Here is a 23,502-nt window from a genome sequence, read left to right as displayed (position 1 = left end):
AGATAAGGTTAATATGAAAATACCAGCAGTCTGGTAGAGCTAATAGTGGTGGGCATGCCTATTTGTCTGTCTCTACCCACACTGTTAGGCTTCTCTTCATCTAGTCCAAGCATAGGATCAAACTCTGCAGTAACAAAGAGAACAAGCCAGAAGAGAAGCTGTGTTCCCTCCCACGCATCAAGGAATGAGGTAGCTGCTCTCAGTGTAATTTACCCAAAATCTGAAAGAAAAGATACAGCATAGGCAAAGAATGATGGAGTCTTTTTCTCATTTTTATATGGTCGCTGTGTATCATTTGGGTGAACAGATAACGTTTAGATAATACTCTATTTTGAAGAAGCTGTTTCTGAGTCACTCAGATCAGCTGCTGATCTCAGAGGAAGAGTGGCATGGAGATGCTAAATGCACTTGGGTCATTCATGTTATATCAGTGAACATGGGTACTGCAACACGGAAGCAGCTCCCGAGTGGTAGGGCTGTACCCATTTAGCTGCAGAGGAGCTATAGGTAGACTCCTGTCACAGGATCGTAGCTATTAATGTACTTACTTTGTGAAAGGCAAATGAATATGCTTCTTTGTGTCTTCAGTTATACGGTCCCCAAGGACCCACAGAGGGAGTTCCATACTGAAGGTCTTCAACAAGTGCTCAGAGCAAAGATGCGTCCAAACACGCTGCAACCCTGAAACCATGGGGGACACACACACTACTTTGTAGGAAGTTACTATACCTTCTTGAACTACTTTATCTTTGACATTGCTTCTCCCATTTTAGAGCTGTTTTTTATTGCCAAACAAAATTTCTGAACATGTGCATGGAAAATACACAAATTGTGTGATAGGTCCCCGATAGCTGAGGAATGTATGTGACTAAATTAGGTGCAGAGGCAAGGGTACCTTACGTCTATTAGATTTCAGCAGATTCAGGCTTTATATCAACAACGCTGGTTTCTTCCATATTTTTCACGGAGATACTTTCTGACATTTTTTTAAATGAAAAATTACAATTTTAAAAGGGTATGTTCTCTTCAGAGGAGCTCTTTAACGATCTTGCATGCAGCAGCTGATATTTCAAGCTGTTGAATTAGTAGTTCTGGGTTTCCTTTTGTACTTGTCTGTGCCAAAATGCGATTAGTTGTTTCAGCCCACTCATACCCTTGGTTTGAGATGTCTGTGTGCTAAGTTAGAAGGGAAACAGTCATGTGGTTCAGGTCCAATATTTGATCTGCATTATCATTGTTGAAATTTTTTTCCTACATATACTTTTCAAGATATATTCCCAGGAAAATTTAAAGCAGCGAGTTCTTGTTTTGAAGTGCTTTCTCATTCCATATTTTGTTCTTCTCCTGGAGTCAGGCAAGACACCAAACCCCTGTGTGTCAGGAATTGGGGGAAGAAGGGAAAAGAGGTGCTGACAGGAAAACAGGCTGCAAGCTGTTGCAAGCAAAAGGAAACTCCAGGCTGGAGAAGGCAATGCAGATGAAGCACTTTGATTTACAGCAATTGTCCTGAGTGGAATCTCAATAACATAGGCAGAACGAAGTGAAACACTGTTTGCTGAAGTTAGTATTAGCTGTAAGTGACAGAAGATTCTGCAGCTAGGCTAAAGATATCAAACCTAAACATCTAGGATTTGACCAATACTTTTATATTTTCTGAACAGTGCAGGCTGAAGTCACCTCCTACAATGGGACATAGGCATTGTGGCATACACAATGTGTTGTATCTGTTGTGTACTTCACAATTTCCCCTTTCTTCATTGGCTTTTACACACTGCTTTCGTTACCATCCCTCTTGGAGGAAAAAAAGACAAGCGTGTGGCAAATATATAAGGGTAGTGAGGAAAGCCAAGTGCAAGTCCTGATGAAATTGCTGGGAAGAGGATAAAAGTAGTGGCCTGAGTGGAATTACTGTCCTATCACGTCATATTTGCAGTGACTCACTTAAAGTCAAAGGCTACTGTAAATCCACAAGATTCTCAATAAATTTCCACAATAAGCAATATTTGCATCTATTTTAAAACTGAATGTTGTTCATATTTTGGGTATGGATTTGGTGTGAAAACCTGAATGACCAGAACAGGATTTTTAAAAGAATTTATCAGGGAAATCTATTAAACACTTTGAATTAATGTAGCATTTGTAGAAGAGCTCTAAACATCCTGTGATGAATCAGATGATCCAGAAAATGACAGAAGAAATCTAATACTGGAGCACATTATTAGAGAACTTGAAATTCCACATTTAAGATAGGGGAGGAAAGTGATAAGAATGCTCTGTGCTTGCCAGACAGCGTATTTCACACTTTTCTTCCGTTTCAAACATGTGGCTGATCCACCACCATAGTTCTACAACCAGGAAAGACAAAGGTTTTGTGCCTGGAGGGGCTGAGGGAACAAGAAATCAGACCCCTGTAAGACTGAAAAATAAGAGCCTTTCCTTCTGCTGCTGCTGCATCCTCTATCTTGGTTGCTGTGCTTTCTCAACAAAATGTCTGTTATCAGTTTGAGAAGAAACAAATCTGTGTTACTCCTGTAGTCAAACATGTAATTTGAAATAGTTACTTTAGTAAACCGTTGAAGTCTGTAGATAACCTTTCAGAGAGATCAGCTTCGTTAGAGAGCATAATCAGCTGTTTTCCCAACAGAGTAAAGATGTATTCTCTTGGGTATCTATTATACCCTCTTTACTCTGAGCTATGTTCAATAAAAATGCAGAAATAAGTGGCTGAAAGGCAAATCGCAAATGTTAAAATGTTATAAAAAAGTAAGTGATTCTTTTAAAGCAAATAAGTCCTATTTGGGCTCAATGTGTTTCTTGAAATTTCAGGCTTCTGTGAATACTGAGCACATCATAACTGTTTGTTTGAGAGGTGGAGATGAGCCCTTGAGGAGCAGTCATCCACATGGGCCTTGCAGAAATTTAACATCTGACAAACAGGCACCTGCTGTGGTGAGGACAAGGTTTTAGTTCTAGGAATTTCATAAATATTTATTTTTTATGAATATATAGCTGCATCTTGCTGGAATATTAATATTTATATTTTATCTACTTTCACAGTTGTTTTAGAGTCAGAAGAACCAGGCATTGCAAGCGTGTCTGCTAAAACACACAGCTAAATTTAAACTGCACAGTTTTATTTAATATGCCTAAGAATATTTTAGCTGTTTTGGCGTGATGGTACTTAGAATAAAATGTTCTTTCACTTTCTAGAGCTCAGATACATGGAAATCTCTGCGATTGCTGGGGAAAACTATTTCTAAGAGAAATGGAGTACTGTGAAGTGGCAGGTTTGAGGGGCTCATTTGTTACCTGGCTGCAAGGGCAGTGGGGTGCAGCACTGACCCCACCTCACAGGCCAAGTGTGGGTTTGGGTCACAAAGGGAAGGGTCCCCTCTTTAGCACAACCGGAGTGATGCCCTAAGCCCCTGCATGGGGCGGCATGGGGCCTCAGGGCCTGGCAGCAGGGCTGGGCCTCTGCACTGGGATCCAAATTTTGGGCTCGATCAACGTTTTGGGAGGACTGCGGCCGTGGCTCCCTGCCGGGTGCAGTACTCGGGGCCGGCGCGCAGAGCCTCCCTCAAACTACTTCCATCATCTTTCACTTGCTTTCTATCTTAGCAGGCCGCGAAGGCCGCAAGTGAAGGGCTTTGCAGGGCGGAGGGAAAGCGGCTGCATCTGTCAGCCTGTCCCGGCCCGCTGGGCAGGCCTCCGGCAGCCGGCCTCCCCGCAGCGGCGAGGGAAGGCAGCGGCGGGAGGAGAGGGCCCGGCTGGGCCCGCGTCGCCATGGCGACGGCTCGGGGCTGCCGCCATGGCGGAGACGGAGGGGAGCGGCGAGGGTAAGGCCGGGCCGGGGCCTCCAGCCCCGCGGGGCGTGCGGGAGGGCTGGCGGGTGGGACGGGCTGCCGCCGGGCGCCGGCCTTGCGGGGCCCGCCCCGCCGCCGCCGCCGCCTGCGGCCTCCGGCGGCAGGACAAGCGGCGGCCGCTGGGGTCTGCTGTTTCCGGGGCTGCTGCCGAGATGGCACACGGACACGCTCGGAGGGGCACAAATGTGTACATATGTGTTTTGTGCATATGTTTATATATATATCTCTCTCTGAATGCATGCACACGTACATATTTACATACACATATAAACGGCCCCCCCAGCCTCCCTGGCCCATTCGAGGTGGCCGCACCACTGCCCCCGCCTCAGGCCTGGCCCCACCTCAGGGCGAGCGGCCTCTCCCCAGCACTCCCTGTCGCGGGGGCCGCCACCCGCCGCCCCCTGTTCTGCCACCAGCGGTCAGTACCGCCCGCGGGCGATGGCCACGGCTGCTGGCGGCCTCATGGTTGTGTTACTGCCGGGCAGGGCGCAGCCGGCGTTCATGGCGGCGAGGCTGACCAGCGGGGTCACGGCCTGGGGTGGCTTCCAGAGCAGGCGGGAGGGCCGAGCCGGCCGCTGGAGCCAGGTGGCCATCGCCCCTTGCAGTCATTTCTGGATGCGTCGGGCTCTCTCTGCCAGGAAAATGTAATCTGTGCTGCTGAGAGCAGCATGGCTTATTTTTAGAGGCGAGCGTGTACTGCTTTAGGGAGCCTTGCCAGAAATTATATTTTACAGGCTAAAGGTAATTCCTTCTGCAAGGATATTCAAGAATCATTTCAAGGAAAACAAACTTTCTGTAAAACTCACAATATTGTGACTTCTGAAATCCATCCTTTCCATAAGTAAAATTGTGTGTGTTGTAATAGTTTGCAAATTCTGAACATTCTATTTGAAGTAATCTAAATAATGGATTATTTTGTATTATTTAGTAAAGAAATTCAGTAAGTTCCTTAGAAAAGTCCTGTATAAATAGTTGCTGTGGATGGTGCTGAATGAGTAATTTGATTTTGGTAGAAGTATTTCTAGCATGCACTTTGCAGAATAGATATGTTGCAGAAATTAAGAAATTAGACTGATGTAGCTTCAGTAAGGACTGTTCTTAAAGTGTTATTTTGATATTATATTATTATGATATAAAATCATTTTTCATTTTTGTTTAGTCTTGTGAAAGCATATTTATTTTGCATCTTTCCAGTTTTGTAAATGAAGCTGAGGTACAGTGCTGGCAGAGGTGGATAGAGATGATAGGATAACAGCCTAGAAGTCTGCCGAGCCATCTGAGAAGAGGGAATCTGGTGTTCTGGCAGGATAACTATAATATTGGGAAGTTCTGACTCTGAGTATTTTGGGCGCCCATATGTATGATATTGAGATTTTGCACCATTTTGTCAATGCGCAAGCAGAAAGAAACTCTTAGAAAAGGAAGGTCATGGGTTTTTGATTGCTTGATTAATGGCTTTTAATGCTCTTTTTTTGTAGTTTCAAAGTGAGAATACTTTGCAAGAAGTTAAATTACTGTATTACTGAAGACAGACTCTTTTTTTTTTTTTACACTTCATGTTTTTTAACATCCTGTAAAACACTATTCCCATTAGAATATCAGATGTCATCTTCTAGAGGAAAATTGTGCTGTCATCCTAAACGACCTTGACCTATAAACTCCATTCTTGGCCCTGCCAAACTTCCTGATGGATCATGGAAAGTGACATACTGGACTTTGGTTTCCTGTCTGTAGAGTGAGAACAATAACCTGTATCACACAGACAAAGCATCTGACTTACCTTCTGTCACTTGTGAGGATCACAGTCTGTTATTAGGCAGAGCAGTTGGTTATTGCTCTATAAGGGTGTCTCATTGTTACAAACATGGTTGAGGTAAGCTAACAGTCAGTGTCTCATTAGCCTGCAGAAGCAATCCCGTAAGTTGCTTACACCTACTTCAGAGCTCCTTTCAGACTTCTTGCAGATAGCAGTTAGAGGATTAATTAAGTTTCCCCAATTCTGGATTCATGCATTGATCATCCTTTCTTCTGACAAGCATTCCACGTCTATGCAAATGACAACTTTTACTTTATTACGCTTCAAACAGAACAATAACATTAGTTATATTGTCAAATAATTAGTCTTTAGGGTATTCCTCGCGCTTCTTTGTAGAACTACAGTTCCACCAGCTTTCACGGTAAAGGTTTCCCTTAGGTCCTATTATTTTCAAGTTTTATCTTCTTCAAACTTAAAATGCCTGCTTAAATGTTTCACACATGTGCACGATGTACACAGGAAAAATGGTGAAAGGCCAAATCCTGCAACCTCTTGTATATCATGTTACTTGCATAAGTATTACCCCCTGATTTATGCAGTTCTTGTGAATAAAATCTTGTATGGGCATAAATGTTAATGGGATCATGCCCATACTATCTGTAGCTACATGTTTTATGTATTACTTTCTATCCCTACATTTGTGGTTTCAACAGTGTTTAATATTTTTTCTTCATACCCATCTGACTACGCTAGACTTTTTGCTTATTCTTTCTCTTCTGTATACTTGTCTGTATCTTCTCTCCTATCATTCTGTTTCTTTCCCCTTTTCCGCTACTTAATTCAGTCTGTCTGTTCTTCCATTTGCTCTCAGATACTTCCTTTGTAATTTGACATAACGTGACAGATTTTCCAAGTTTTAATATCTCTGATCTCAATACTGATGTTACTAGAACCTGAAGGCAGAATGTAAGATTGGTAGTGCCTGAACTAGAGAGAAGACAAGACTTATTTTTCTCCAGCTGGGTTTTAGGAAATCACATGAAAGTACATAAAGGAGAGAACGCTCAGTGTTCCTATATCATTATGGTAATGTTATGTATTTGATCAGTATTAGAATTTTTCTAAGACCATATTCTTTGTGCCAGTTAGCACATATTTAAAATGCAATTAATAAGTCATGAATTTTAATCCAAAAGGAAGTACATGAAATAGTCTGAGCTCCTGATTCACCTACTTACGCCCAAATGAAACTGAATAACTAGTTCTGGATAACAGATGTCTTCCAGAAAGGTACCTGATTCTGATGCAAAGACCTACAGAGGTGGAGAATAACCGTTCTGCGATGATGGTTTTCTCTGGTAAATGATTAGTAGTTGTTCTGGTTAGTTAGAGTTACAGCTGCAGTATTTAATCAGGCCTCACAGATCCTCTTCCCCATTTATGAAACAATCATGTGGAAGTTTTTAGTGGAGATGGGAAAGAGTTTTCACCCCAATATTGGTGCCTTATGTAAATACAGTAACAGTGTGTTCAATCATACATATACATCTGCTCTTTAACTGCTCTGGTTTGCTTGCCTGGCATGCTGGTGAAATCAGAGATTTACTGGAGTTTACGTTTAGTAAGAACTAGATACGTATCCCATACAACTACTATCTTTTTGGAAAGAAGTAGAGTTGCCCCTGCTTCACCTGACCTGCTGAATCCTCCCGTGTCTCTGGGTAGAATCTAAACCTTCCCTCTGCCTGGATTCTTTATTGCTAGAGTTATTGAAAATGTGCTATCACTGTTCATTCTGTTTTAATAAAGTTGCAAGTCCAAGCTTAGAGAGCCTAGTAGCTGCCAGGAGCACTGTAGGCAGCTGTAAGCATTAATTCTGCTTGGAGCACACTTAATTAACATGAGAGTTTCAAACCTGACACAGAAAAGCACTTAAGCTGTGTATGGCTTTGGGGAATCCCACTGAATGGGATAATATGATGCACGTGATGCTTAAGCACATGAGTACATTTAAGCATCGTGCCATACTGAGGATTTTTAAAATGTGTTTTTGAGGGTTTTACAAATAAGCATCAGCCTTTGAAAGGTACAAAAGGTGTGGATTAAACACTCACAATAAACCTTCAGGCTAAAGTACTCTATCAGACAAATTATCTCTAATTTAAAAAGTGGCAGTGTTTCATTTATGGAAAAATTGCAAAATTAATAGGAGTTGTTTAAGTAGCTTTCCCAGGGCTCAAACAAGCAATATTTCAGCTTTAGAAGAAAATCTGAATATATGATATCAGTTACGAAGTCAGTGTGTGGTTTTATCACAGAGGAATTTACAGGTGAGGACTATGAATATTTTTGTATCATCTTGTTGACATTGCTGTGAGAAATTACATGAAGAGAAAAGTTTATAGCTTTTATTAGACTGTAAAGCAGTTTAACATGCACCTTGACATGAATCTGAGTTATGTTTTAATATTTGTACTTACTTGAGAGTGAAATAAAAAAAAAATTATGTCCATCTACCAGGGACAAACACAGGCTATAGATCCGATCCTCTTGGCTATACTCCTGCAGTAAAAGTTAATCTCAGATGGATGTAGAATAGGTAATTGCAGATTGACAGATTTCTTGTTTCCATGGTGCATAAAATGGCAGAAGTTTTTCAGTTTGGCTCTACTTCTAGCTGACTTATTGAATAAAAAATTGGCTAGTGTGCAGAAAGGCTTTAAACTTTTTTGTCTGTTAAACAATGCCAATCAGCAGATACGCAGTGCTGACAGGGAGCTCGAGAACTCCCACAAATTATCTTTCCAACTATAGTTAACATGTTATTAAGAATTTCCATGTCTACATACTAATTATTCTGAGATCTGAAGGGTTGTTTTTTTTTTAGCAGTTTAGGAGTACCTTTATTTTGCGTGAACAGATACCGCTTCATTGTTATCGGGAATAAGATGTGGCAGGCTAAAGGTTGTGGAAGGGAAATGGTCCTATTGGGTAACAGAGTTCTGACATGAGCCTGATGTACACGCTCAGCGTTTAGCCCCCAGGAGGGAGGTGGCCATGCAGATAGGGGTGCTGGTCACACCACTGCTCTGCACCAGCCAAATCCTGCCATGGGGTCCAGCTGCCGCTCCTTCTGTTTCTGCCACGGGGGTCTGGTTGAGATGGGGGGCAGAAGCTGAAAATAGCTCCCACACATCCTGTGAGGTATCCTGAGGGGAGAAGTAGCTGCGGCAGCATTGTCCCAGCCCAGCCTGTGCAGAGGTGGGCCTCATGCCTGGCACAGCGGCAACATCAGGAAGGGCATGGGACAGTCAGAGATGGGGCTGAGGGTGCTGCAGAGGGTGGCCAAAGAAGCGGGGAGCGCCCTATATGGAGCTCGCAGGTACCCAGTGCGGAGGTAAAAACTGTTGGCATGGTAAGGGGCAGGAGGTCCCAAACCCTACCTCTGGCTCCCATGGCTTTTGAGGTTGGATTATGTGCTATCTGACAGATTTCGGGAGATATTTTTATAAATGGTCTTTAATTGTAAATGTCCATCTTTAAGAAAATAAAAACTCCCAACTTTTTTTAAATGTGACATCCTTCCTGTTCAGTATTATGTAGGTGTGGGTAGTATGTGAAAGCCTCATGGATGTAAGATTGGAAGGGATTTCCTTGAGTCCAGTCTGGGGCTGTGTACAACCATAACTTTGAAAAGCTTACCAAGCTCCATCCTAAAAATGCTAAGGATTATTGTGTCACTGATGTAAGGTCATAGGAGGTTCTGGACCGTTACTGCTTGGTCAGGTTGAAAATTAGACATGAATTCTGAAATTTATCCATGACAGCTTGTATCCTTTTTTTTTTTTTCCCTGTTTGACAACTTTCTCCTTTAGCTTAGCCTGCCTCAAATGGTTATAGAAGTAAGTCTTATTCCCCATTGATGATAAATTGATGATAAATATGAATGTCTTCAATTTGTCAGCTGAAATGCTGTTCAAATTCAGAATATTACTCTTAGGCAAACAAAAGGAAAATTGGAGGTTCATATTCATTCACAATATGTAAAGAAAGTGATTTAGTGCTGTAAGTGATACTTTCAAGACAACTCTTTAAAAAACAAGGAGGTGCAGCAAACCGCTGTAATCCCATGCCATTGTATTTCACTGTAACAGTCTTCCTTTGCTTGGTCAAAGCCCTCACTCCAGAGCAGTGCAGATAGAATCGCATATGTGGTCTAGAAACTGTGGGGTTTTTAAACCATTTGAGGCCCTGTGAGGCAAATTGGAGAGCTTGTGGTACGTTACATCGTAACATCATGTGTTAGAAGTCATACTTAAAACCCCTCATTCTCCCATTACTGTTCTTTCAAAAGAAGAACATTTACAAACTGCGGTATTGTAGCAGCGCTACTGTGGTGCTGTAGTTAAACTTTATAATGGCTTATGTTTAAAATAAATGAATTCTCAGAGCACTGATATCCACTTGATTCTGGTCCCTGGTTCCTGACCACTTGAGCAATCAGCGTGCAGAGGCAGTTTAGTAGGCATATTCAGTTTATGAGATGTTTGGTGCTGCCATGCTTGCAATCGGATGTATGTGCGCGCTGTTGGTGACAGGTTACAGAGTGCCCTGTTGGGGCCATCCCACGTCAGTGGCAGAGTGAGCTGCTGTTGCAGGGCACACAGCAGCGCGTGCATGACTGCGTTTCAGTGGAGCATATGTGTTGTAGGCTGTGGGTGTTGGGGTTGTCCTTTGTGGCTCTGCCATCTGCTTCTGGGGCCAGCACTCATGGAGAGCCCAGGAAAAATGGAGACAAATGCCTTCTGCGACCACACAGCATAGCAGCATGGGTTGTGTTCTGCTGGTGTCGCAGCCTGTGTAAGCTCTTCTTTTTCAGCAGCAGCTGGAGGTATAGCAAGACTCTGAGCATCACCAGGAGAGCTATATATCCTCGCAGGGCAGCTTGCTGTTGGTGATGAAAGAGAATATAAGTATGGGCTAGACATAACTCTTTCATTATATCCCAGGTGTGGCTGAGATGAAAGATATAGAACAAATTGCAACAGTGGAGATTACTGTTTTTGCCAACTCTGAGCTACAACAGGAGTGCTGACTGGTATACAACTGCCAGAGTTGGGATTTCAGGGATGTGCAAGACATCCCTAATGGAGATTTATGTTGAGCTTATCTCTGCCTTATGAAAAGGGCTGCATGCAACTGGTATTGACTTTTTAAAAAGTGTCACAATTATTTTTGCAGGGTAACAAATGTCAAGCGCTGGCATTTTTTCACTTCACTGTAGGAAGGATAAAATCGTGACTTTCCTCAAGAGAAATATAAGATATTGATTGTATATTTTCTGTGAATCACAAGTGTACAGGAGACAATCCAGATCTATGTATAGATGGGACTTCCTTGCTTTTTTTTTTGATGTCTGGAGGCATATCTCCACATCCTCTGCACAGAAGAGATCTTTATATCAAAAGGAGAGGATTTTCCCCCAGCCTTTTGCAAGATGGTGCGACAGTATGTTGTTTCACTGCCCTTAGTGTCGGCTGCATGCAATGGCAAGTATTTGGCAGCTTGTCTGTGGACACCAGCTAGCAGAAGGAGAGTTTTGCTGTCAGAGCTGGACCTGTGCAAATGATTAGGGTGAGTGACATTACTCAGAGCTTGCTGCTTTGGCTCATGAAGCTCCAGGCTTTGTGAAGTCACCACTTGAGTAGCTGCGAAATGATTATGTGCTTGGCTGGGTGAAATCTAGGTCATAATTGAGACTTGTTAGGTCCAATTTGGATACATGTTTCTTCCTGAGAGTCTTGATTGCATGCTGCTTCCAAAGAAATAATCTGCAACAGTTGTGAGACCTGTGGAACTAAAGCAGCATGGCTATGGCCAACTGCTTGGGAAAACAGGCAGGGCCAAATCCTGAGAACTATAGTTGAACATTTCATGCTGGGTCCTGATTGTTGCTCTAAAAATGTTACAGCTACTCCTGACATAAAATATTTGACAGCTTATCAAATGAAAATGCGTGTCATTATGATCCAGGACTCAATAGCTTTTTCTGTCCTGTAAGGTCACTCTAACTGTCCCATCCCAGAGTTTTGAGGCCTGTCTCATCCAACTCTTCCCTCCAAGAAGTGCAAAAAGGTGAAACAGATTTGAGGAAAAAAAGTATTTTAAACACATGACCAAATATTGGGAAAAACAAAAAGAAGCTGGCTTTTCTGCAAGGACACTGCAGCAATAAATGCACAAAGTGTGGGCAGACTTCTGTGAAAACTGGGAAGAGAGAAACTGGTATGGTCAAGGTAGGTGCTGTTGTGTTTTGAAAGATGCTCAGGAGGACTGCCAAGCATTTCTGCTGTAAGTAATGATGATTCCAGATTCTTTCAGTCTCTAAGAGAGTATCCCTACTTTTTATCTGGAGTTTGGGCATACACAGAGCATTCTTTTTGGTTCCCAGTGGATACAAGGAGTAAGGCGCTTAAGAAGGTCAAGTCAGGGCATCAGCTCTCACTATTGACTGTTTCAGAGCTCAGAGAGACTGCACTCAGGGTGATAAAAATGTCTTAGCTATAGGGAAAAATGTAATACAGAGCTGTGAACTTGAACAGCAAGGTGCTTGTCACTGGGTGCTAACTGCAGTACCCCCAACAGCCAGAGGGACAGTGGGAGATGGCAGGCGGAGCTCAGGGCTGTGGCTAGGTGAAGCTGCATACAGTCAGTAGAGCAGCAGTAGCAGAACAGTAAGTTGGAGCTGGAGGAGGGCTGGGTGCCGAGTATTGGCTTGCGTACTTCCCTGCTACTTACAGGTAGCTACTAACCCTCCCGCACAACATCATCCTGGCTGGTCAAGACAGAGCAGAAAAACTGCCTATGATGCTGTGTATGTGTGAATCCAGCAATTTCCTGATGGAAGGGCTTCTGCCTACTTCCACCAGCAAGGCAGGGGATGATTTTCCTTGCAGATTTAAAAGCAATGCTGTAGCATGGCTTACAAATTACTCACTAGGAAATGTCAGAATGTCATGCAATTTTAACCTGAATTAGGCCAACTTGTGGTTTTCTGACTTTTTTTCCTGAGCGTGCTGGTAGGTCCAGAACACTTCATCAGCAGGAGAATCTAGTGCTGTATGCAAATCCTGGCCCCCACCTGCACACCTGCACTTCCAAGGGCTGGACTAGCTCATCTCGGTGCTGCTGTGGGCCGCTGCCTGGGCTTGCAATGCTCAGGAATCCCTGCCAGAGTCTGTCTCGTCTTACTTGCTTTGATCTGGAACACGATGCATGCCACATCCCAGATGTATGGTCATACCAAACAGCCAGCCACTGCACCTCCATCTCTCCTCTTTGGCAGATGCAGACCAAATCTTGAAATTCGTTTTGTGCGGTGAAAGTGGCAAGAACTTCTTCCATACCATCCCACAAAAAAAAAAAAAAAGTAAAAAAAAAAATTGAAAAATTGATCACTCAGCAAACGTCAGCTAGTGCAGAGGTTTGAGAAAATTGAACTCTAGCTGAGTATAGCTAGGTAATATTCCTTGGTCATTTCACAGGTTTGTAGGCTTCTCCGCGGATGCTTATGAAGACTGGTGCTTTGGTATGTATAGGTATATATGTAGATATAGCATATCTGCACACAGAGTGTGTACAGTAAGAACATCAGGGCATATTTTATCGAGCCTTTCCTGAGATGCATCAGGTGCTGTCACTGACATGGATTGATATACACCTGTGTTTCATCCCTCAGACTAACTGCCTACAAGGGAATGGAGTTTTCCCTAGCAAACGATATGATTGTAACATCCTTCCCTCATATGTCCCCAGATTGTGCAGATTTAGCTTGCCCTCACCAACAAGCTGCTCAGGAACTCTTTGAACAGCAAGGAGGAATGATTTTCTTGCCTGTAGGGCAGAGGAGAGACTAATCACCCCCTTCCTTTTCCTGAAAAATAAGTCTTTTCACCTGGAGCTGGATCTAGACTGCCATGGCCACAGGCATGTGCAGTGCCTGAAGAGATGCGAAGATTGTGACAAAAGTGCGAAGCCAGGCAAGGAGGTTCAGGAGAGCAAAGGGGTGCTATCCCAGAGGGAACAGTGCTCCAGGGCAAAGTGAGCAGCGTCGACCAGCAGTGTCAGCCACCTCTGCCTGTGTGCATTTCTGTGTAAGGAGCTCAGCCAGTTAATAGGAAAGGCAGCGTCATATTCCTTACTACATCCTCAGCACGTGCTGCTGCTTTTTTTCAATAGCACCTGTCCATGCAGTCCATCTTCCATATGCCTTCCCCACAGCAAACCTGCCACGTTCCAGCCCTGAAGAGCACTTAGTGGGCTTTTACAGGCTATAAGGAGCACTGTACAGTAGCAGAATTCCTGGTGGAACCCAGTCCCACTCAGTCACTCCTAACATTCGACATTCCCTGCCCCTCTTCCCTTCACTTGCAAGTTCTGCTTTTGTTTTTAGCAGTTTCAGTAAGTTCAGAGTAAGTTTGCTTTGCATTTTATATGTAGGAAGTCTTGATGCCTTTTATTTCTTTGACAAACAAATTGCAATCTTTCTTTCTGGGGTTCTCCAGAAAGAATTGGGTGAAACCAGGAGAATTAATGTCTCTGTTCCAGAAGCCTGGGCACAGGGAGGGTGTCAGGGTCATAGCATAGGAAGTGATGCAGAAAATAGTGGTTTATTGGTCCTCTCCAACATATGGGCAATATTGTGTTAGAGCAAGAGTCTGTCAAGGAATTTGCAGAAGTAGCAAGGGTATCCCTTGTAATTTGCCCGTCTCCATTCCTGTGGGCAAATGCATTATCTGCAGCAAGACCAGGCAGTGGTTGTAGTTCCTCTAGGAGTTCATGCTGACATACTTTGCCATCTGCATCCCCCCGGCTTTGAGAAATACAGTGCAAACTTTGGACAGAACAAGCAAATAGGATCCTGGTGAGGATGTGGGAGTCAGGTTTAATACAGCAGCTGTTCATGTCATTATGAATCAGGGCAGATAGGTATGAATTATCAAGTACTGAGGATACTGAGTGATCTCTGTGGACTGGTGTGAGGGCTGTTTGCCCAGCACAGACCAGGCAAAATAGTGGCATCTTGCAAGAACAAGCAGAAGGGACAGCATTAAAATGGATTTCATGACCTTTAAGGATGTGTACCACAAGGGAAAGAAATATTTTTTTCCATTGATGAAGAACTATATTTGATCCAGAAGGGGAGGCAGTAGACAATATTGAATCATGACTCCAGCACCTCTGGGGAGAGATAACTGGGACAAGAACTTAGTGAATGGTGGATATTCCCTTTCAAATCAATGAAACTTTAATATGAATTGTGTTTTGGGGGCAGTGTGAACTGTGGATTTAAACACCTTTGGATACACTAGGTGATGAAAGGCATTGACTATTTATGGCTTCTTTTCCAACTTGTCCTGGCATTCTCCATGGCCTGTTTTGTTCTATGCCATAGTGTTAGATTAAGAATTTTATGAGCAGCTAGAAGCTTGACTGCTTATCAAAGCAGCAATAGTTTCTAGACTTAGTTTCTCAACTGTTAAATTAGTTTGTTAATTGCCCCATTAGTTTTGTTAGTTTTGGTTCCCACATCTATTAAAACATCTGAATCTATGGCATTTAAAATACCACTGAATAAACATCTATTAAAACATCTTAGAATGCTATGGCATTTAAAATACCACTGAATAAGCAAAAGCTAGGATAATATTCAGGATATCTTGTTTCATCAGGTGAAGTTACTGGCAAATTGTAGCTCCATTAGTTGCCACCAACTGACTATTACAAACTAGATATACTTTCTATGTTGATATATTGTTGCATTTTTCAACTTTGAGGTTAAAATGCACAGTCATTATATAATTTAAAAAAAAATCTTTAATGGATTTGTCAACTTCTAACTGAAATAACCAAATTGTTTCCATTGTGGTTGATCTGAACTATTTTTATTTTTTTCTTACTAGCATCATTCTAAAAAATAATCTCATTTCCATGACCAAAGCTGGAGTCAAGATAGTGCTTAATTTTTTACATCACTTTATTATATATTTTGCCCCATGTTACAATTGTCTTATGTAAAGGAAGACAAAAAGGAAAAAATGGCTTTTGTATTTTTATGTCAGAATTTGAAGTAGCTTTTGCAGTTAACCACGTCCTTCATCAAACTGACAGCCTGTATTTTATTATCAGACATCAAATTAATTACCTGTTTTTTTCTAAAACCCTATTTCTGCTAGTGGTTTTGTTCTCATGGTTATTTGCACCATGTGCCATGGGGCCGTGTGAAGATTATTCTGATTGCTCTGCTCTGAGAGCTCTATTCTATGTATCTATTTTAAAATATAGTCTCTTTAATTTTATTCTCTATTAGTAAAGTAGTTACTGTGATGGAAATAACCAGGTAATTTTTCAGCTTTCACATGTACTACCATTAGGAAAAGAGGTATGACAATAGGGTGAGTGAGGTTATGCTCTTAGCCCAAGGTTACTTGCATACAGAATGATGAGTGCAGGGCTTTGGTTTTGTTGATTCACACTGATGATGGGGTTTGCTTGTTTATCTAAATACCACATGGTGTATGCTGCCACAAATGTAAACAATAGGAAGCAATGATATGGCTAGTTGTCAACAATTTTGAAAAACATGAAAGAAAAAGCTTTTCCTGTTCTTGAGACTCCATTTTTACTTCTTTGAAGAATGCTTGAAAGTGACCTTTGCAGAAACCAGTTAAGCTTTTTTATCTTCTACAGGAAACAGACCAAAGTTCAGGTTGCCTAAGTATCATCTGTGATAACATGGGATGCTTCTCATCCAGGAGAGAAAGCGTTATCCCTTTCCTGAGTCTGCAGGCCATAGCTTGGATCCCCAAATTGGAGTAGGTACCACTGTCAGTGAAGACCTCAGTCTGCTAATTTCTTGGGAACTCGCATATACTAATTTTAATGAATCTGCATCTTTTATCTTTTCATTCAATCTGAATGGCTAAACTCAGGTGACACATTTCCCATTGGTGCCATCAATACTTTACATCAACTTGTTTTCTTCAGATTGCAGTTCAGGAATGAGTTTATCCTTTTTTTTTTTTTTTAAGAATCAAGCTGCTTTATAAACCTCTTGTTTTTCTTCAAAATCTACTTGATTTGTCTTTCCAGGATGAAGACTCTTCAATGAACTCATATCTTAAATTATTTCATTATGTATCACAAGACACAAAGAAATAACATTGCATATTCCACAAGCTTACAGCTTAATAATATTGTTCCTTTTTTTTTTTCTAATATCTAATATATTAATATAATACATGCTATAGGAGGTACAGAGTGGAGAAAAAATATGTCTCTTGCCTCAATAGTTTTAGAGCATGGCATACAGTTACTGTTCCAGCATATTAGGCTGACTGTACATTAGGCTTACTCTGGAATTCAGAAGGTCATTAGAAAAAATCTAATGTATGCCTGTTCTTCTACAGAGCAGAAAAGTCTTGCCAGTAAGTCAGATTCAAATAACCTCAAGATTGTTTTCTCCCTGTGTTCCTTTTCCTCAGTAATTTCCTTAAAACAGAATTAGTTAAATGCTGTAAGGTTTTTTTCTTTGGGGTGGGGTAAGGTTTCAGAATTATTTTTAAGTCAGTCAAGCTCCCCATGCTTAATATGAAGGCAACACCAACATTTGTGGCAGAATAATTTAGGGAGTTGTATACTTTGCTTTCGAGTTAGGAAAGAGAAGCAGTAGCATAGGAACACCTTACGCTGATATCATTACCAAAAATTGATCTTATGACAGCACATTGGCTTTCCTGTTCTGGAAACAGAATGTCTTGATAAAACTAATGCGCTTATTTGAGAGTGTTTGAGATTTCACCTGTGCTGGTGATGCTGAGTATTGTGACTGCTTTTTAATATCTTGACCTAGGTGATGGTCCAGTTAACACTTGCTTAAAAGCCTGATTAGATCTCACAAGAGCTAACTGATAACCTCCTCAGAGTTGCAACTGTGAAGTATCTTATTGGTTTTTTGCTTTGTGTTTAAGCAAATAAACATTGTACAACTACTGTCAGATTTGTTTGGTTGGTTTTGTTTTTGGTTTTGATGCCCTTATTTCCATTAGTGGTTTTGTGAAGGATTTTGGAAGAGGTCAGATGAAACAGTGTCTGCGAACATCAAAGACAAATCTCTTTTTCTTTTTAGTTCATCTCTTTAATCCTTTTGCCCGGTATACTAGATAATAAATTGGGAAATGCCCTTAAAGGGAACGTGGCATTCTTCAGGAATAGCACCAGTCTCCCTTCTTACTGGGGATCTGTTCCTGCATCTTGACACATTTCTAGGTTTTTAACTCCATATTAAAGCTGTGAGGAATAAGATCTGTTTAGCTAATTCTACTTCTTGGCCAAACCTTTTTTTTGACCATGTAGTAGGCTCGGTTTTTAAGCAAATCAGCCCTTAATTTTACTCTTTACATAGCACAAAAAGAGTTTCAGAGTATCACGTTGCGTAAATACGTTCATCGGGCTGCATTGGGACTAAATCTTTTCCTGTGAGCAGCAGGCAGATGCTATTCCCCAGCATTTTAGGTGGTTGTTTAATGTGGACCTACCCGTTCTTTTGACACCTCTTTTTTCTGCACATAGTTTCTCTTCAGTGAAAGGAAAGGTTGCCTTTTTGAGCCATTAGAGCAACTGGCCGCAAGGAAGAAAAGAAAGCAAGCTCACACAGTTAAATGAATGGCAGAATCTCGCAAATTGTATAAACTATAAATCACATTTTAAAATGCTCATTACTCAAGAGTCTGGCAGAGCCACATCTATTTGCTTCTGTTCCCTACAAAGACTGAAGCTGTGGTCTTTGAAGAAGTGTCACAACTGAGGCAGGTGTGCTGCTTAAAGGCCGGCTTCAAATGGGCCTCAGAGTACTGGGAAGCAGTCTAGACGAGTTGAAGAGGAACAATTCAGTCTGAAAGAACCAGCAGAATTAATTTGGGAGTCTCAGCTCCCTGCCAGTCTTACTTAACTGGCAGCATCTAGAGTTTTGTCTAGTTCATGCTAAACAAACTGGGAATATAGCAAAGGATAGTACAGGAAAGGAAAAAGATAGTGGATATTCTTTTCAGTTAGTGTATCCAAGGAATGGATTTTAAGACATTTTGTCTTCTTATTGCCTCTGTGGTAGGAAAATAAATGAGAATGAGAAAATGAGGAAAAAAATTGCAAGTATCTGAAGCATTTTAGCAGCATAAAAATGGAAATAGGGTATCATCCCTACAGAATGCATTTGAGAGAATAAGTAGTTGTAGGTATTGGAATATTTTTTTGCCATGGTATTTATTTATTTAAGCCATTGGAAGTAATAAAATAATTTTATTTTACTGTCTTTGACAGTATGTATTGTTTTTCTAGTTAGTAGAATAAGTGAGGGAAATCTTTTATTAGATTGGAGTGTAGAAATTTCTGTCCTGAAAACTTGTTCCACAGGGCAACAAGAAACTTTTGTCGACCTACCCATGCAGCAGAGTCTCCTTGTACAGAAAGATTTCAGTACATTAGAGCATCACATCTGCAGAGTTAACTGCATGTCTGATCTCTTGATGCCCTTCTGGATGATATAATTTTAAGCTTTCATCCGCTACTTATCCTAGAGCTGGAATCTATCTTTCTCTCCCTCCTGAAGAGAGGTTTAGAGTGAATCATAGAAGTTTTCAGATAACTAGCTTTGCTATCCTGAACTGTGTTGAATATCTTTGGCTTTCATTCCCAGAGGGAGAACAAGAGATGTAGGTAATAGCTTATTAGATGTTCTCTCATCTCACAGAGAGTCTTTAAGAGGGCTACAGTATATTATATTTGGATATGGCTCTTAATCACAACTTCCTCTCAGTTCTTGGAAGAAATATAGATTATCTGGTACCTAGATTAAATAATCAAGTTCATTTCAGCTCAGGACCTTTCTTCGACAGGCCTGTTGAAATAGGTAAGATTAATGTATACTGTTTTCGCAGAAGGCAAAGCTTGTCAAGGCTGGATCGCTACATAATTCCAGTACTAGAAATCTCTCCCTGCCTCCCCCTGGTTAATTTTTATTTCTACAGAAGGCTCACTCATCAAGCCAAGAATATACAGCTATAAATATTCCTTCAGCATTTCTCTATTGCCAGACATAGTGTACAACTGAAGTGCTTGATGTCAAGAACAAAACTGCAGCAATCTGCATTGGAGACTGCATCCAGGACACTCTGAAGTCACCAAAAAAACCCATCAAATTTAGTAGTCTGAGAGTCTTTAGGGCCTCTTCTACAAGGAATCATGTCCACTTAGATTTAACTGTGTTTTGTAGAAAGTAATTAAATGCAGATTTTACTGTTTAGGCACATAAAACGTAGGCATTATTGTCAAGCTGTGAAAAGAACACAGCTTGTCCTGTATCTGGGAACTGAACAGGGCTCTTCTTCCTCAGTGAGCTCCAGTCTTTAATCCATCGTACATGTACCTGCCTATGCTTCCATCAGGGGAATAAAGTCAGAGAGAGGAATATAGGGTATATTCCTGCCTCTCTTCTCATTATGTATCCTCTGGGGGAGTTCAGTACCAAACACAGTTGGAAAGCAACAGGCACTTGTACCTTTTTAAGAGAATGCACGTCTCTTCTATATGAAGAAGAGCTTCCTTATATCTGGGTCATTCCACTACTATACTGAATTGTTTGCAGCCTGTGGTTGGTTGACCTTGGCCAGCTTCCAGGGACTCACCCAGCTGCTCTCTGTCCTCCTTAACAGCAAAGGGGGAGAAAATAGAATGAAAAAGCTCCTGGGCCAAGATAAGGATGGGGAGATCACAAAGCCAGTGTGTCGTTTAGCTATGTTCTGTTCTGATACCCATTGCCAGAAAACAGACATTTCTGTCCTGAGGGTGAAGGAGCAAATGAAAAAAAACAGTTGCACGCTGCAACCCCAGGGATTCCCAAACTATTGGGATTGTAGAAGCTAGGTATGAATTTGTTATGCCTGGGGAAACAAGGTCCAGTGGTTTAGCACTGGTCAGAGCTGCTCAACAACACTTAACAGCAGACGAGCCTAAAGAAGAAAATAAATTGCCTAGTAGAGGAAAGCTATGTTTTAATTATTATGTTGAAAATAAAGAAGTGTGAAAATGAGAAAACACCTGATACCAATCTCGTGTTCTGGCTGTCACTCAAATTTTCCCTGTGGCGTCTCTGTGGAGTCTGTGGGGCTAGCTCACAAAATGCTGCCTCTTGAGAGCTGGTTAGCCAACCGGAGTTTGGGGCTGTATTTAGGCACAGGAAAAAGAAGTTCAAGTCCATATTACTTTGCTTCCTGTATTCTGTCTTTTGGAGTCAAACATTAATAAATGGGGTACCCAGTTCACTCTTTATTTACTCTGGCTTCCTTGCCAGGGAGGTTTTTTCTGAGATGGACCTCTTCTTCTCTTTACATTTTTCTCTTCAGAATTTATTTCCTGGTACTTTCCTTACCTCAAGAATGCCATTTCTGGCTTTAGATGAGATATAACTCTGATAACTTGTGGTTCTTCTTTTGCCATTCTTTGAGACAGAGATATAAATAGCAAATGCAGCAAATTACTCCTTTCCCTTCACTGAGATTGTCTTCCTTTCCAAACGGTTACAATATATTATTTACCATGAGACATATACACTGTGCATGTATCTTAGCCATTTCTTTATTCCTGGTTCTCAACTTTTCATACATTGTGGCTGACTTAGTGGACATGAGAGCACTTATGTGTCCTTGGATGCAGGAACCTGGATGAAGTGACTCAGCCTCATCTCAGGGCAAGCCTGGGCCCACGTTTGCCTTGCTTGTAGCACTGGCACTGTAGCATCCAGGAAGGGCTCAGGCTTGTGGTCCAAAAGGAGCTGTAGCACACTCAGAGCAGGATCCACACCTGGACAGCTAGGTGATCCTGCAGCTGAGATGCACCATTACCACCAGAGTTGGTGTAGCTGCAGAGCCATAGCAAGGCCATATTAATAATATAAATGACAGATTCTGCATTTAGAGTGTTTTTTTCAGAATAATGTCTGCTTTTTCAAAGTACCTTTCCTGCCTGCCCTTTCATCAGTTTTGGTGCTTCTGCTGTCACAGTTCTCGAATTGGAAATAAATCAGTTGCAACAGCTCAGTGAATGTTTCTTTTTCTTTTCTTATGTTTCTTTTTGCAGATGGCGCAGTAGCTGAAATTGAGAAAAAGATTATAGAAGCTTTTGAGGTGTTTGACCATGAATACAATAAAACAGTGGACGCCAGGTTTGTAAATATCATGACACAGAAATATTACAGGATCTAGTATAGAGATAAATGACTCCCTAAACCTGCATCTGCTTTACCAGAAAATGTAATTGAAACAGCCCTTTTGATCCTGATTGGACAATTATGTCTTTGGTTGTTTAGTAGACATTTTGCATTGTTCAGTGGTTGAAGACTGAAACTGGCTTGAGAGGGCTGCTGGGACTGGTGGAGTAAAGAGGCAAGAGGAAATTGCAGCTAGACAACAAGCCTAAGGGTACAATTATTCCCAGCAAATCTCTGCTCTGATAGCTCATTTGGCACTGCAAGTGCTGGATCCCTTAAGGATCCCCTTGCTTTCAGGATAGTCCCAGCACATCAGAGGGTGTCCCTACCAGTCCGTGTCACAGTTACCTACTCTCACTATGTGTCTCCAACTGCAATGCATCCTGCACATCCCTCTTCCTCTGGGGTAATGTGGGAGGTGGGTTTTGCCCTGACAGAGAGGTGTTTTTAGGAGTCTTGGAGGAAATTTGCTTATAATTTGATTGTATAACATAATAACAATAACAGCAAGCATAATAATATAATGAACATAAAGATGAGCATACTTGATTGCACCAAAAGTCCATTTAGCTTATTACCCTCATCTGAGCTGCTGGTAGTTACTTGGAGGAGAAATATAAAGAATTGAGCAAATATGCAGTATTTCTTCCTGGGTTTTGTGTATTTGCCGCATTATGATTTGAGTGGTGCCTGGTTTTCATTTTTTGTCCTATGATAAACAGTGAACAATTGTTCTCTATTAATCTTCTTGACACCATTGATGATTTCATAGCTGTCTGTCACATCTGTCCTCCATCACAGTAGTTTAAGGCTGAAGAGTCTGGATATGTTTAAACTCTTAGGAGATTCTATTCCATAGCTCTGGCCATTCTTTTTTTTTTGTGCTCCTTCTTGCTCAACTTTCTCCTTTTTGAAATGAGATGACCAGAACTGGGGGAATAGAATGCACAGATGGGAGTCAGGAGGGAGAACCTTTAGCATGCCATGTTATGGAAATACAAACAAAATATATGTCTGAGGGAGTAAGAAAATGTTCACTGGAAGATAAAAACATGGACTGTTAAACTGATCAGGGCGTAACTGGCTACAAGATACAGAGATAAAGGACATAAAGTTTTAAAATTCCTAAATAATCTTAATTCTGGTATTTTTTAAGTTTGAAATTTTGACAGTGCTACTTTAACTTCATTGTAACGTAAACAGCCATACACATGACAATATGGCTTTTGTGATACAATATGTAAAACACATGTTTGTGTGTCACTGAGCAGGTTCTGAAACTATTATAAGCTGTTGTCATTAAAGTTTACTAAAGTAATTTTTCATATTTCCAATTACTATTTTCATAAAAATATAACCAGAGCTTTTAATTATAAAGCAATTATTGAGTATAAACACTGCAAAGGACTGTGAGAACTGGTGAGATTGTTGTCATTAGACATTCCTCACAAAGCCAAATTGGAAAACATCTGTAAATTTTCCAAGCATCTTTTCTACATTATAAAACAGAGACGAGAGTGATGCAAAATATTTACTTGATGGTTTTAGCAATGCATGCTTAC

The 23,502-nt window shown here is 41.3% G+C and overlaps 1 protein-coding gene across 2 annotated transcripts in view; it reads left to right on the top strand.

Annotated features, from left to right (window-relative positions):
- The first annotated feature begins 3,638 nt into the window (after positions 1–3,638).
- The window catches only part of DRC8 (dynein regulatory complex subunit 8), a 31,314-nt gene continuing 11,450 nt past the window's right edge, over positions 3,639–23,502 (top strand). For both annotated transcript variants that reach the window (XM_086744705.1, XM_086744704.1), the window contains exons 1-2: positions 3,639–3,836; positions 21,811–21,895. In XM_086744705.1, the coding sequence (XP_086600831.1) occupies positions 3,809–3,836; positions 21,811–21,895 (113 nt within the window). In that variant the 5' untranslated portion in view covers positions 3,639–3,808. The remainder of the gene's footprint in view (positions 3,837–21,810; positions 21,896–23,502) is intronic.

Source organism: Chlamydotis macqueenii, chromosome 3 (genome assembly GCF_036417535.1).
Source record: "Chlamydotis macqueenii isolate bChlMac1 chromosome 3, bChlMac1.mat, whole genome shotgun sequence".
NCBI classification, from domain to species: Eukaryota; Metazoa; Chordata; class Aves; order Otidiformes; family Otididae; genus Chlamydotis; species Chlamydotis macqueenii.
Note: the sequence above shows the minus strand (reverse complement) of the source record. Positions and strands in the feature narration are given on the sequence as shown.